At 43.7% G+C, this 12,274-nt stretch overlaps 1 protein-coding gene across 3 annotated transcripts in view; it reads right to left on the bottom strand.

The window, feature by feature from the left end:
- ACACB (acetyl-CoA carboxylase beta) overlaps positions 1–12,274 on the bottom strand; it is a 164,603-nt gene that overhangs the window by 94,666 nt on the left and 57,663 nt on the right. For all 3 annotated transcript variants that reach the window (XM_021922881.2, XM_031650731.1, XM_021922882.2), the window contains 6 exons: positions 11,084–11,222; positions 7,125–7,234; positions 6,688–6,769; positions 4,828–4,926; positions 3,037–3,146; positions 2,813–2,923 (listed from right to left, as the gene is read on the bottom strand). In XM_021922881.2, the coding sequence (XP_021778573.2) occupies positions 2,813–2,923; positions 3,037–3,146; positions 4,828–4,926; positions 6,688–6,769; positions 7,125–7,234; positions 11,084–11,222 (651 nt within the window). The remainder of the gene's footprint in view (positions 1–2,812; positions 2,924–3,036; positions 3,147–4,827; positions 4,927–6,687; positions 6,770–7,124; positions 7,235–11,083; positions 11,223–12,274) is intronic.

Here is a 12,274-nt window from a genome sequence, read left to right as displayed (position 1 = left end):
TTTGCCTCTTTGCAGACAGCCCCTTCTCGGCTGTGCTGCCTGTTGCAATCTTGCAACATATTTTCATACTTCCTCCAATAAATCTGCCTTTCTTTACCTACAATTGTCTTGGCAAATTCCCTTATCATCTGCACCACCAGCCCCAGATAGTCACTACCTGCAACATATTCTCTTTTTAAGTCAAACTTTGTGAAATGGTAAAATCTCCCCACAATCACATCCCCTAAAGATAATATATTGTTAAGAGTTTGGTGTCCAAACTGGCTTTCTTCTATGCATATAGCGACACATACAGAGAAAGTTTCTTTGAATGAAAATGGGACCAAAACACACTAATCTGTGGTTGTCTTTTTCTTCCACTTACTGCACTTTCTCAGCTAGCTCTCCTGGCTGGAATCTAAGGACAAACTTACTTCATCCTGTTAAGAGCTGAAAGGCATTGTTTTATAGGCATGTCTTCTAGAGATTCTTAAAGACAATGTGAAAAGTATTCACGCACAATGATTTCTAAGACAAGTTTAAAAAAAGTAATTTGCAATAATGTATGGGATGAACTCACGCAAAAAATAAAAATAAAATAACTGTATGAATGTCTATGTAAAAGTATATACAGTGACAGTGCTGAAAGGAGACCCCCCTGGCAGCTGCTAACAGTGGTTACATCTGAGAAAGGAAAGTCGGAAGGTGATGGGGGAAAAGGGTTTTTCCTTTTTTATTCTTAACACATTGCTGACTTGATTGACTCTCTACATGACGAACATATTCATAGTGCACTCATGTAAGTAAAATAAAAAAGCTTGGGGGTCTGTGTGCACATGAGGGCCTGGGGTATGTGGGAACTCTCTATTCTTTCTGCTCCATTTTGCTGTGACCCTAAAACTGCTCTAATAAATAAAGTCTATTTTTAAAAAGCAAAAAAGCTTTAAAATCTGTATGACCTCTAATGCAGTATGGAATCCAGGAATGAATCCTGCAACAGGAAAGGGACATTAGTGCAAAAACTGATGAAATTCAATCTAGTCTGGAGTTTACTGAACAGAAAAGTGCCCACGTTAATCTCTTAGTTGCAAAGTTATATGAAAAATATTAACGAGTGAAACTGGGTGAAGGATAGACACGAATTTTTTGTACTGCTGCTTCAACTTGCCTTTTAATATCAATTCTTCCCCCCACCCAAATCCCCAAAACACCTGTATACTCCAACAGAGATACAGTGGTAGTGAAACTGCTGCTTTATACGACACTCACATATTATACCAAGAGTGGCATAATCAGTAAAACTCCTAGAAAGCAATGTACTGATATGCGTTTGAAAGCACATGTAAAGGCTGGGTGCAGTGGCTCACGCCTGTAATCCCAGTCATTTGGGAGGCCAAGGCGGGCGGACCACAAGGTCAGAAGATCGAGACCATCTTGGCTAACATGGTGAAACCCTGTCTCTACTAAACATACAAAAAATTAGCTGGGCGTGGTGGCGGGCGCCTGTAGTCCCAGCTACTCGGGAGGCTAAGGCAGGAGAATGGCGTGAACCCGGGAGGCGGAGTTTGCAGTGAGCAGAGATCATGCCACCGCACTCTAGCCTGGGCGACACAGCAAGACTCTTGTCTCAAAAAAAAAAAAAAAAGAAAAATGGAAGTGCATGTAAAGTGCATGCTATTTAACTAAGTCTTTCTCCCCAAGTCTTTATCCAAGAAAAAAACTCAGAAGAGGAAAAAAAATAGCTAAGTGTTATTTATAGTACTAAATATCATATTATACTATAGTATTATTATTCATAATAACAAAGTGGAAATAAGCTAAACATTTAACAAAAAAGGAAAGGTTTCATAAATAAGGCTAGTGCCACATATAAAATATTGAGTAATCATCAAAATAATTGCCAGGGCTGGAATAACATAATATTCATGATCTACAATTTGAAATATTTTAAATGCAGAGCAAAATTTTGTGTAGACTGAATACAGTTCTTTAAAATATACATATGAAGAAGGTCTAGAAGAAAACCTAGAAATATTAAAATAGTTAGCTTTAAGAATGGGAAGATTGTCAGTATAAATGTTTTCTAAACATTGCTAATAACAGACATAAGGTTTTAAAAGAAGAAAACTAGCTACCAGTAAGTATATATGCCATTTGTTCCTACAGTTAAAATTGATCAGGCAGGGCGCAGTGGATCACACCTGTAATCCCAGCACTTTGGGAGGCCAAGGTGGGCAGATCACTCAAGGCCAAGAGTTTGAGACCAGTCCAGCCAACATAGTGAAACTCTGTCTCTACTAAAAAGACAAAAATGAGCTGGGTGAGGTGGCACACGCCTGTAATCCCAGCTACTTGGGAGGCTGAGGCACTAGAATCGCTTGAACCTGGGAGGCCGAGGTTGCAGTGAGCTGAGATCGTGCCACTGCACTCCAGCCTGGATGACAGAGTGAGACTCTGTCTCAAAAATAAAATAAAATAGATCATCTACAAACATTAGAAATACTAAGAGTACTAAAATTTATAAAATATGCCATTCCTCTATAGGCCAAAATTGTCACAAACAGCTATTTTGATCCTGTATCTCTGAAATAATTTCTAGATACCCTGATTTATAGACCTGAACTACCTAAAAGATGCTGTCAAGATCAACATAAAACCATGGGCTTTTCTGAGTAAAAATGTACACATTTGTTGCAAAATACGATACAACAATATATCCAGCTCCTACAAATGTCTTCTTGACAGTCACAGAATAACGCTAAGAGAAATAATCTGGCAGCCCACAAACAATTCCCAAAGACAGATGCGAAAAGACACAGCAAGAACTGCTCACTTGTCTGAAAAGGATCGGGAAGTCCTCCGCACTCTCAGCCTTCCGGATTCCCTTCCCTCCGCCACCTTCAGAAGCTTTGATCATCAATGGAAAACCAATTTTTTCTGCTGCCTGGATGCAAAGGGACAAACAGACCTCTTTAGAGGTTAGCCAGTTGCCAACTGCTACCAGGACAGAGGCAGTTCGGTTCCGGCCCCCCTGGCCCCCGCAGGCTCTGCATTTACCTCCAAGCCCTCATCTACGTCTTTCACACAACCCTGGTCATAAACATCTTCTGGGACACTGATTATTTTTCCCTGCTGCAGATCATCTTCTGTCCACTCCACTGTCAGGCCTGGAGAGTCACAAAGAAAGCTGATTCCTCCCAAATCCAGGAGAAACACACACAACCCAGAAACCACAGGGCCTCTCCCTCCTGACGTAGTGCTAGACCTGGGCTTCTGGACCAGTGGAATACAGACACTCCCTTCAGCTTCTCACAATGGCTTTTCATTTCCTCAAGAACTAACCCAACCTTGAATGAGAAATCAAGCTTAAGAAACTAACTGCCAGGCGCGGTGGCTCATGCCTATAATCCCAGCACTTTGGGAGGCTGAGGTGGGGGGATCGCTTGAACCCAGGAGTTTAAGACCAACCCTGGCAACATAGTGAGACCTTGTCTTTACAAAAAAATGTTTATAATTAGCCAGGCATGGTGGCATGGGCCTGTAGCCCCAGCTACTGGAGAGGCTGATGCAGGAGGATCAGTTGAGCCCAGGAGGTCAAGACTGCAGTGAGCCATGATCATACCACTACAGTCTAGCCTGGGTGACAGAGTGAGACCCTGTCTCAAAAACAAAACAACAAAAAAGGAAAGACACTCAGACTGAGCCTACCAACAACAGCCATATTAATCTAAATCCAAAAAAAAATCCCAATTCTACCTTATGGAATCATTTATATGTGAATAATTATTTCCCAAAACCATGCAAAGATTTAACAAATGAAAGTAAATTTTCCATCCCAAATTTAAAATTCAACTTTTAGGGGAAAAAAAAAATCAAATTTAATAGGAAACTTCTGAGACTGTCTTACTTTTTAATTTGTCCTAGAAATTCCACTGTTAGGAATTTATCCTAAGAAAATTATTAAAATGCACACATAAATTTAGCTGTAAGATTATCAAAGCTCCATTCCTTTATTTTTTAAATTAGAAAAAATAAATTGGAAACAATCTAAATTATTTAACTATGAGGACTATTAAGTCAATTATGATATATCCATAAGACATAATAATCCTATGCAGGCATCTTAAATGGTATAAAGTATATTTTTTACATAGAAAGATATTCATTAGTGGGGAAAAAAAAGTCACAAACTAGGAAATGTAAGATAGGTTGTTGTTTCCTTTTAAAGACAGGGTCTCATCACCCAGGCTGGAGTGCAGTGGTACCATCATAGTTCATTGTAACCTCAACCTCCTAGGCTCAAGCCATCCTCCTGCCTCAGCCTCCTGAGTAGTTGGGACTACAGGCATGCCCCACCACAACCAGGTAATTTTTTTTTTTTTTTTTTTTTTTACTTTGTCTAGAGATGGGGTCTTGCTATGTTGCCCAGGCTGGTCTTGAACTCCTGGCTTCAAGTGATCCTTCTCCCTCAGCCTCTTAAAGCACTGGGATTACAGACGTGAGCCACAGGCCAAGATTTGTCTTTTTTTTTTTTTTTAAATAATATGCCAAGAAAAATGTTGGAAAGGTAGACACCCACAGTGTAATACATGTTCAACACTGGGTCATAGGATTATGAATGATTTCCATTTCTTTTTTGTACCTCTTGTATTTTCTAAATTGCCTACAATAAATTGTACCACTTGTTCACTAACTTAAAATTTTAAAATATTTTGCTAGTGACTAAAAACTAAAAGTAACATTTGTAACAGAAAGAATTGTTACAAGCATACTTCTGTCACCCTGATTGTTCACATTACCAAGACTGGGCTGAGAAGCTCCCCTAGAGGGAAGCTCGGGGTCCCTTACCGCTTCCACTCCAGGGCAGGGTTGGGACCTGTAGCGTCTGGGCGACAATGGTGGAGGCGATCTTATCTCCTAAGGCCCACATGGCCTCACTGGGAGGGCCTGAGGAGTTGGGGACAAGAAGGGAAGCAGAATCTGGTCAGTCACAAGACCCTCGAGGCTGAGTGCCGACCGAGTGCATGGTGGTGGGGCCAGGTGAGGAGAAGATGACAGAGAAAATTCTCTGGTTCCAGCTCTCAAGGAGCTTAACCTCACGTTAGGGAAGGAAAAAATCTGTTAGTCTGCTGTTGCATCAGTCAACTTTCAACACATGTGGATTGTAAACCTGTTGTGAGTTACAACCTAGGCTACAGTGGCATATACAAAATACACTTTGGCGGGGAGGCAGAAAGCTAGATCAAAGAGGTAAGCTAGGAGCTCAAAGAGCCGGACCATAGGTTAGCAAACTCTTTCTATAAAGAGCCAGATGGGAAATACTTTCAGTTTTGTGAGCCTGCAGGTCTCTGTCACAATGACTCAACTTTGCCAGTGTAGGGTGAAAGCAGCCATAGGCAATACATAAATGAATGAGCACGACCATGTTTTAATAAAACTTTATTTACAAAGGCAAGCCATGGGCTGGATTTGTCCAGTGGGCTGGATCATCAACCTCCAGAGGAATTAAGACTGATAATAAGAGTCCTGGGTGACTGTCAGACAAGACAGATGCCCATATGTACTCAGAGCCCACAGACAAAGAAAACGTCAATGGGCATGGGACTCCCGGCTGTGCCTCAGGTGAATATCAGGTATTGATCCGCACTGAGCTGCTTCACATTTGGGCAAGACTGTTTTCAGACCCACAGTTAAGGAGAAGCAGGGATGTATTACATGATAGTAAATGATTCCCCTAAACTACACAAGGACATGGATATAATTACATGTGCAAATTTGTTACACACGTACACTCATGTCACAGGGGTTTGTGGTACAGATTATTTCATCACCCAGGTACTAAGCCTAGTACCCAACAGTTATTTTTCTGCTTTTCTCCCTCCTCCAGCCTTTCACCCTCAAGTAGCGTCTGCTGTTCCCCTCTTTGTGTCCATGTATTCTCATCATTTAGCTCCCACTTATAAATGAGAACACGTAATATTTGGTTTTCTGTTCTTCTGTTAGTTTGCTAAGGATAACAGCCTCCAGCTCCATCCATGTTCCCTCAAAAGACATAATCTCAGTATATCATTTTGATGGCTGTGTAGTATTCCATGGTATATATGTACCACATTTGCTTTATCCAATCTGTCATTCATGGGCATTTAGGTTGATTCCATGCCTTTGCTATTGTGAATAGTGCTGCAATAAACATTCGTGTTCATGTGTCTTTATGGTCGAATGATTTTATATTCCTCTGGGTATATACCCAGTAACAGGATTGCTGGGTTAAATGGTAGTTCTATTTTTGGCTCTTTGAGGAATTGCCATACGCTTTCCACAATGGCTGAACTAGTTTACACTCCCACCAACAGTGCATAAGCGTTCCCTTTTCTCCACAATCTCATCAGAATCTGCCAAGAAATGGTATCTCACTGTGGTTTTGACTTGCCTTTCTCTAATGATCAGTGATGTTGAGCTTTTTTTCATATGCTTGTTGGCTGCCTGTGTGTCTTCCTTTGAAAAGCAGGCAGTTCCTAATTCCATGACTTGGCAGATCAGCTATGTGCCCTTCCGCCCTGGGACTCACTCACTCCTCACAATGAAAGTGTGAGGTGGGAAATCAAAGGGACCTCTGCTTTACAGGACAGGAGTAGAAAGAGGGCCAGACCCAGCAGAATGTCCCAGCAACGCCCCAATTCCCATGTATCTGATGGGGATACACTCTACCTAAGAAAGCAACTCCATTCTTGCACAGCAGCTCCGGAAGTTTAGGGTTTTCAGAAGCATGGCCCCAGCCAGCCCACACCGCCTGCAACACAGAAAGGGGTGAGCAACAATCTTCCTTCAAGAATATGCCTCCCAGCCGGGCACAGTAACTCACACCTGTAACCCCAGCACTTTGGGAGGCCGAGGCAGGAGGATCATTTGAGCCCAGGAGTTCAAGACCAGCCTGGCCAACATGGCGAGATCCTGTCTGTAAAATTTTTTTTAAAAAAGAATGTGCTTCGCATCACTTGAACACTCTTTTCTGTTATGTCAGCCCAGGAATTTGGAGCCTTGTGGGACCCGGACCCTCTGCCCCTTGTGAACTGTGGAATTGAACTAGAACCAAGGGGCATCATCCCACACTCAGAGACCACACTCAGGCACCCTGGTCCATCTACCTGCACAGGGATTCTCTTGGCAATGTCCACAATCAGCTCCACGTTGGCATAGTTGTTGTTATTAGGCCCTCCTGGGACGGGGACGTACTGATCCGCCATCTTGATGTACTCTGAAATTAAATGGGAGCAGGAAGAAAGGAACTGCTGACAGATGGATGTCAATGGCAGAACATTACAAGATGTGACTGTGTACAGCCATGGAAAGCAGAACCATGCAGACTTCTACGGCAACAACGGACAAACATGTATGAAAATGTAAAGAGAAGGCTGGGCGCAGTGGCTCATGCCTATAATCTCGCACTTTAGGAGGCTGAGGCAGGCAGATCGCCTGAGCCCAGAAGTTCGAAACCAGCCTGGTCAACATGGTGAAATCCTGTCTCTACTAAAAATACAAAAATTAGCTGGGCATGGTGGTAGGCACCTGTAATCCAAAGTACTCGGGAGGCTGAGGTGGGCGAATTGCTTGAACCCAGGAGGTGGAGGTTGCAGTGAGCTGAGATCATGCCACTGCACTCCAGTCTGGGTGATGGAACAAGACTCTGTCTCATTTAAAAAAAAAAAAAAAAAAGGAAGAAAATTTAAAGAAAATGAAATATGATTTTAATTACGTGAAACAGATGTGTCTCTGGACAAGGCCTGGAAGGCCTGGAAGGGAACGAAGGACAAAGGAAGTAATCTATCAACATAGTGGGATTAGAGGTAAGTTTTTAAAAATATTTCCTATTTAAAGTTTATCTTAATATTGTTTTACCATTAAATAATACAATAGGGCTGGGTGCGGTGGTGCACACCTGTCATCCCAGCACTTTGGGAGGCCGAGGTAGGAGGATTGTTTGAGGCCAGGAATGCAAGGTCAGTTTGGGCAATAAAGGGAGACCTTGTCTCTACAAAAAAAAAAAAAAAGTAGCCAGGAATGGTGGTGCATGCCTATAGTCCCGGCTACTTGGGGGGCTGAGGCAGGAGGATCACTTGAGCCTCAAAGGTCGAGGCTACAGTGAGCTGTGATCATGTCACTGCACTCCAGCCTGGGCGACAGAGCAAGGTCCTGTCTCAAAAAAAAACCCAAACAAACAAACAAAAATACAATCAGAGTTTTAAATTATGGTAAAAAAAAAAAACAACACCGTAAAATTTACTATCTTAACCATTTTTGAGTGTACAGTTCAATAGTGAAATATATTTATATCATGAAACAGATGTCCAGAACTTTTTCATTTTAAGAATCTGAAACTCTATACTCATCAACAACTCCCTTTTTCTCCCTCCCTGAAGTCCTTGGCAACCAACGATATACACTCTCTCTCGCTCTCTCTATGAATTGTACTACTCTAGTTACCCCTTATACATGGAATCATGCAGTATTTGTCTTTTTGTGACTGGCTTACTTCACTTTTTGGGACCAGCACAATGTCCTCAAGGTTCATCCATGTTGTAACACATGACGGGATTTCCTTCCTTTTTAAGGCTGAACATAATGCAATATTTTGATTTTAAAATACTCACGCTCTTTAAGCCAGAAATTCCACATCTAAGAATATGTCCTTTAAAAAACCACATGTTGGCTGGGCGCAATGGCTGACACCTGTAATCTCAGCACTTTAGAAGGCTGAGGCGGGCAGATCACCAGAAGTCAGGAGTTCAAGACTAGCCTGGCCAACATGGTGAAACTCTGTCTCCACTAAAAATACAAAAATTAGCCGGTCATGGTGGTGCACGCCTCCCAGCTACTTGGGAGGCTGAGGCACGAGAATTGCTTGAACCCGGGAGGTGGAGGCTGCAGTGAGCCAAGATCACACCACTGTACTCCAGCCTGGGCAACAGAGCAAGACTCTATCTCAAAAAAAAACAACAGACAAACAAAAACCCACACATCAATGAGGCCAAAGTCAGACGACAGCCACTGAGCAGTGTTTCAGACTAGGAAAAGTTAGACTCAATCCAAACACAGGGGTTGGGACATCTGTACTATGAAATTTGCTACGATCCTGAAATTGAAGATTGCGGCACTTTATATGCAAACACAGAAAGAAACCCCAGAGCTGCTCCTTCCGGCCTGCCTGCCTCCTACATTTATCAAACACAGAAATGTTGGCCAATGGGGAGATTCCAGAGATGACAAAGGGAGCGGCCAGACACGCTACCTGGTCCTCATCCAGTTTTTCTTTTATGTTGGAGAAGATAAACAAGAAAATAAACACAATAACTACAGACTCAGGTCAGTGCTGGGAAGAAAATAAATGAGGTTCTCTGAGAGAGATGCAAGGATCATGTTGAGACCTACAGACTGGGTGGGGAGGGAGTCCACTGCACAAAGGGCTCTGGGAGAAGCACCTTCAATAGAGGATCCAGCAGGTACCAAGACTCTGCAACAGGCCCAGGAGCCGCCAGAGGCCAGCGTGACTGGTACCCGGCTGATGGAGGGTGAGAGGTTCGAGATGGAGTCAGGAGGGGACTTACGGGCCTCGGTGAGAATCTTGAATTTTAGACTAACCAAGACGGGAGGACCCACTGGATAATGCTCTGAGCTCAGACCAGGGTTCCCATCCCACCTGCATCACATGACGGTTGTGTGACCCTGGACAAGTGATAAATTCACGTCCCTGTGCCTCGACTGTGCCATCTGTAAAACAGAGCTGTAAGTAACAAATGAGGCCATGTCTGTGCAGAGCTTGGGGCAGGAAGGCTTAGGGGATGGTGCTGAGGTTGCTACTACTGGGAAGAGCATACAGCCTCTGACACATTTTAAGAAGAAGCACGAAAAGACCTGAAGACCTGACTTATGTTGGTTTTTGTTTTGCTTTTTTTTTTTTTTTTGAGACAGTCTTGCTCTGTCACCCAGGCTCAAGTGCAGTGGGGTGATCTCAGCCCACCGCAACCTCCGCCTCCTGGGTTCAAGCAATTCTCCTGCTTCAGCCTCCTGAATAGCTGGGACTACAGGCACCTGCCACCATGCCCGGCTAATTTTTGGGAGGTATTTTTAGTAGAAATGGGCAGGCTGGTCTCAAAATTCCTGGCCTCAAGTGATTCACCCATCTTGGCCTCCCAAAGCGCTGGGATTATAGGCGTGAGCCACTGTGCTCGGATCTGAGTTATGCTTTTAGGTTTATGTTGTTTTATTTGAGACAGAGTCTCAGTCTGTTTCCCAGGCTGGAATGCAGTGGTGTAATCACAGCTCACTATAGCCTAGACCCCCTGGGCTGAAGCGATCCTCCCACCTCAGCTTCCTGGGTAGCTGAGACTACAGGTGCACGCCACTGTACCCAGTTATTTTTTTATTTTTATTTTTTGTAGAGACAGGGTCTTATGTTGCCCGGGCTGCTCTCAAACTCAAGGGCTCAAGCAATCCTCCCGCCTCAGCCTCCCAAAGTGCTGGGATTACAGGCACGAGTCACCACTCTGGCCAAGGTTTTTGTTTTTAACAACCTTCAGAAAACACAGCAGAATAAGTTATGTTTCTAAAAGGTCACTTTGGCTGCTGTGGGGAGTAGGGCCTATAAAAGGATAAGACTGTTCAGGAAAAAAGTAAATCATCCAACAGTTGTTTATAGAATGATTCATCATAAAAAAACTCAGGCAAATGAACGGAAGAATGAACAAGTAATTGAAATACAATTACATCCTCCTTCAGGAAAACACCAGGAGCAACAGCCCTCAGTCTGCTAGAATACAACACCTGCAGGAAAACACCAGGAGAAACAGCCCCCAATCTGCTAGAACACAACATTTCTCAAAGATCCAATTTCCTCTGCATGTTAACCATTTGCATTTTTGTAAGGCACAGTCATTCTTGATGTCAGCAGACATTTTAATTAAATAAAGAAGGAAGGACAAATAAATACAGACTCATGAGAGGTCCTGACCATCTGGAGTCCAGGATGGACTTGCCTAGGCACAGGGGAAGGAGGCGAGGGCAGGCAAGGATGGGGCGTGGCGGGAGGAGAGGGTCAAGGCCCAGGTACCTGCGTTGGCCTTAAGGTCCTCAGGGGTCACCATCACAACAAACCGGATGGCCCGCTCGTTGCGGAACATCTCATAGGCCCACCTGCGGATGGAGCGCATGCACTTCACGGCGGCGATCCCGTTGTTGGCAATAAGCACCTGCACGGGAAGACAACGAAGGAGCTGAAGATGCACATCTACCTGTGCTGGGGGCCACGTGCTACCCCGAGTCCACCTCACAGCTGCAGAGCCTCCTGCAGCCCCTGCGACACAGCATTCCTTTTGGTATTTCTATGCATTTCCATGGCACACATCCCAGCACAGAGCAGGAGCTCAAATTCTGCCAGCCACATGAATGGATCATCAAATAGATGGATGAATGGATGGATGGATGGATGGATAGATGAATGGATGGGTGTTTGGATGAAATACATAGATATATATATATATTTTTTATATATTTATTTTTTTGAGACAGAGTCTTGCTCTGTCACCCAGGCTGGAGTGTAGTGGTGCAATCACAGCTTACTGCAACTTCAACCTTCCAGGTTCAAGTGATCCTCCCACCTCAGCCTCCTGAGTAGCTGGGACTACAAGTGTACACCACCACATCCTGCTCATTTTTTTTATGTTTTTGCAAAGACAGGATTTTGTCATGTTGCCCAGGCTGGTCCTGAACTTGAACACAAACCCAGGCTGGGCTCAAATGATGTGCCCACCTCATCCACCCAAAGTTCTGGGATTACAGGCATGAGCCACTGTGCCAGGCCCAGTGAATGATTTTTTTATTCCTTTGGTGTAATCGTGATCACCCTTAACACTTTTTGATGTTTTACAGTACAATGTGTTTTACCTGCCTTATTTCATTTCATCCTCACATCAGCCCTTTGAAAGAGCTTTCACTATTATTTCTATTTGGGGGTTAAACTATTAAAACTCAGAGGAGCTAATGCACCCGCCCCAGGTCACACAGCAGAGTGAGGACTTGAACTTTCCACAGTCTGACCTGTTCTCTGAACTGCCCTCATGGCTGTCTGTGCATTCTAAAGGCTAAAGGTCTTAGATGTGGTAAGAAGGAACAGTGGTCAATGCTGGTTGTCCCCAGCCGCAGAGAGCAACAGAAAGAGTCCTGGTTTCAATTCCCAGTTGCGTTGTGTGGCCTTGAGAACATCCCTTCCCTCTCTGAGCTTTATGTCCACATGAAGAGGTAC

Source organism: Papio anubis, chromosome 9 (assembly GCF_008728515.1).
Source record: "Papio anubis isolate 15944 chromosome 9, Panubis1.0, whole genome shotgun sequence".
Taxonomy (NCBI): domain Eukaryota; kingdom Metazoa; phylum Chordata; class Mammalia; order Primates; family Cercopithecidae; genus Papio; species Papio anubis.
Note: the sequence above shows the minus strand (reverse complement) of the source record. Positions and strands in the feature narration are given on the sequence as shown.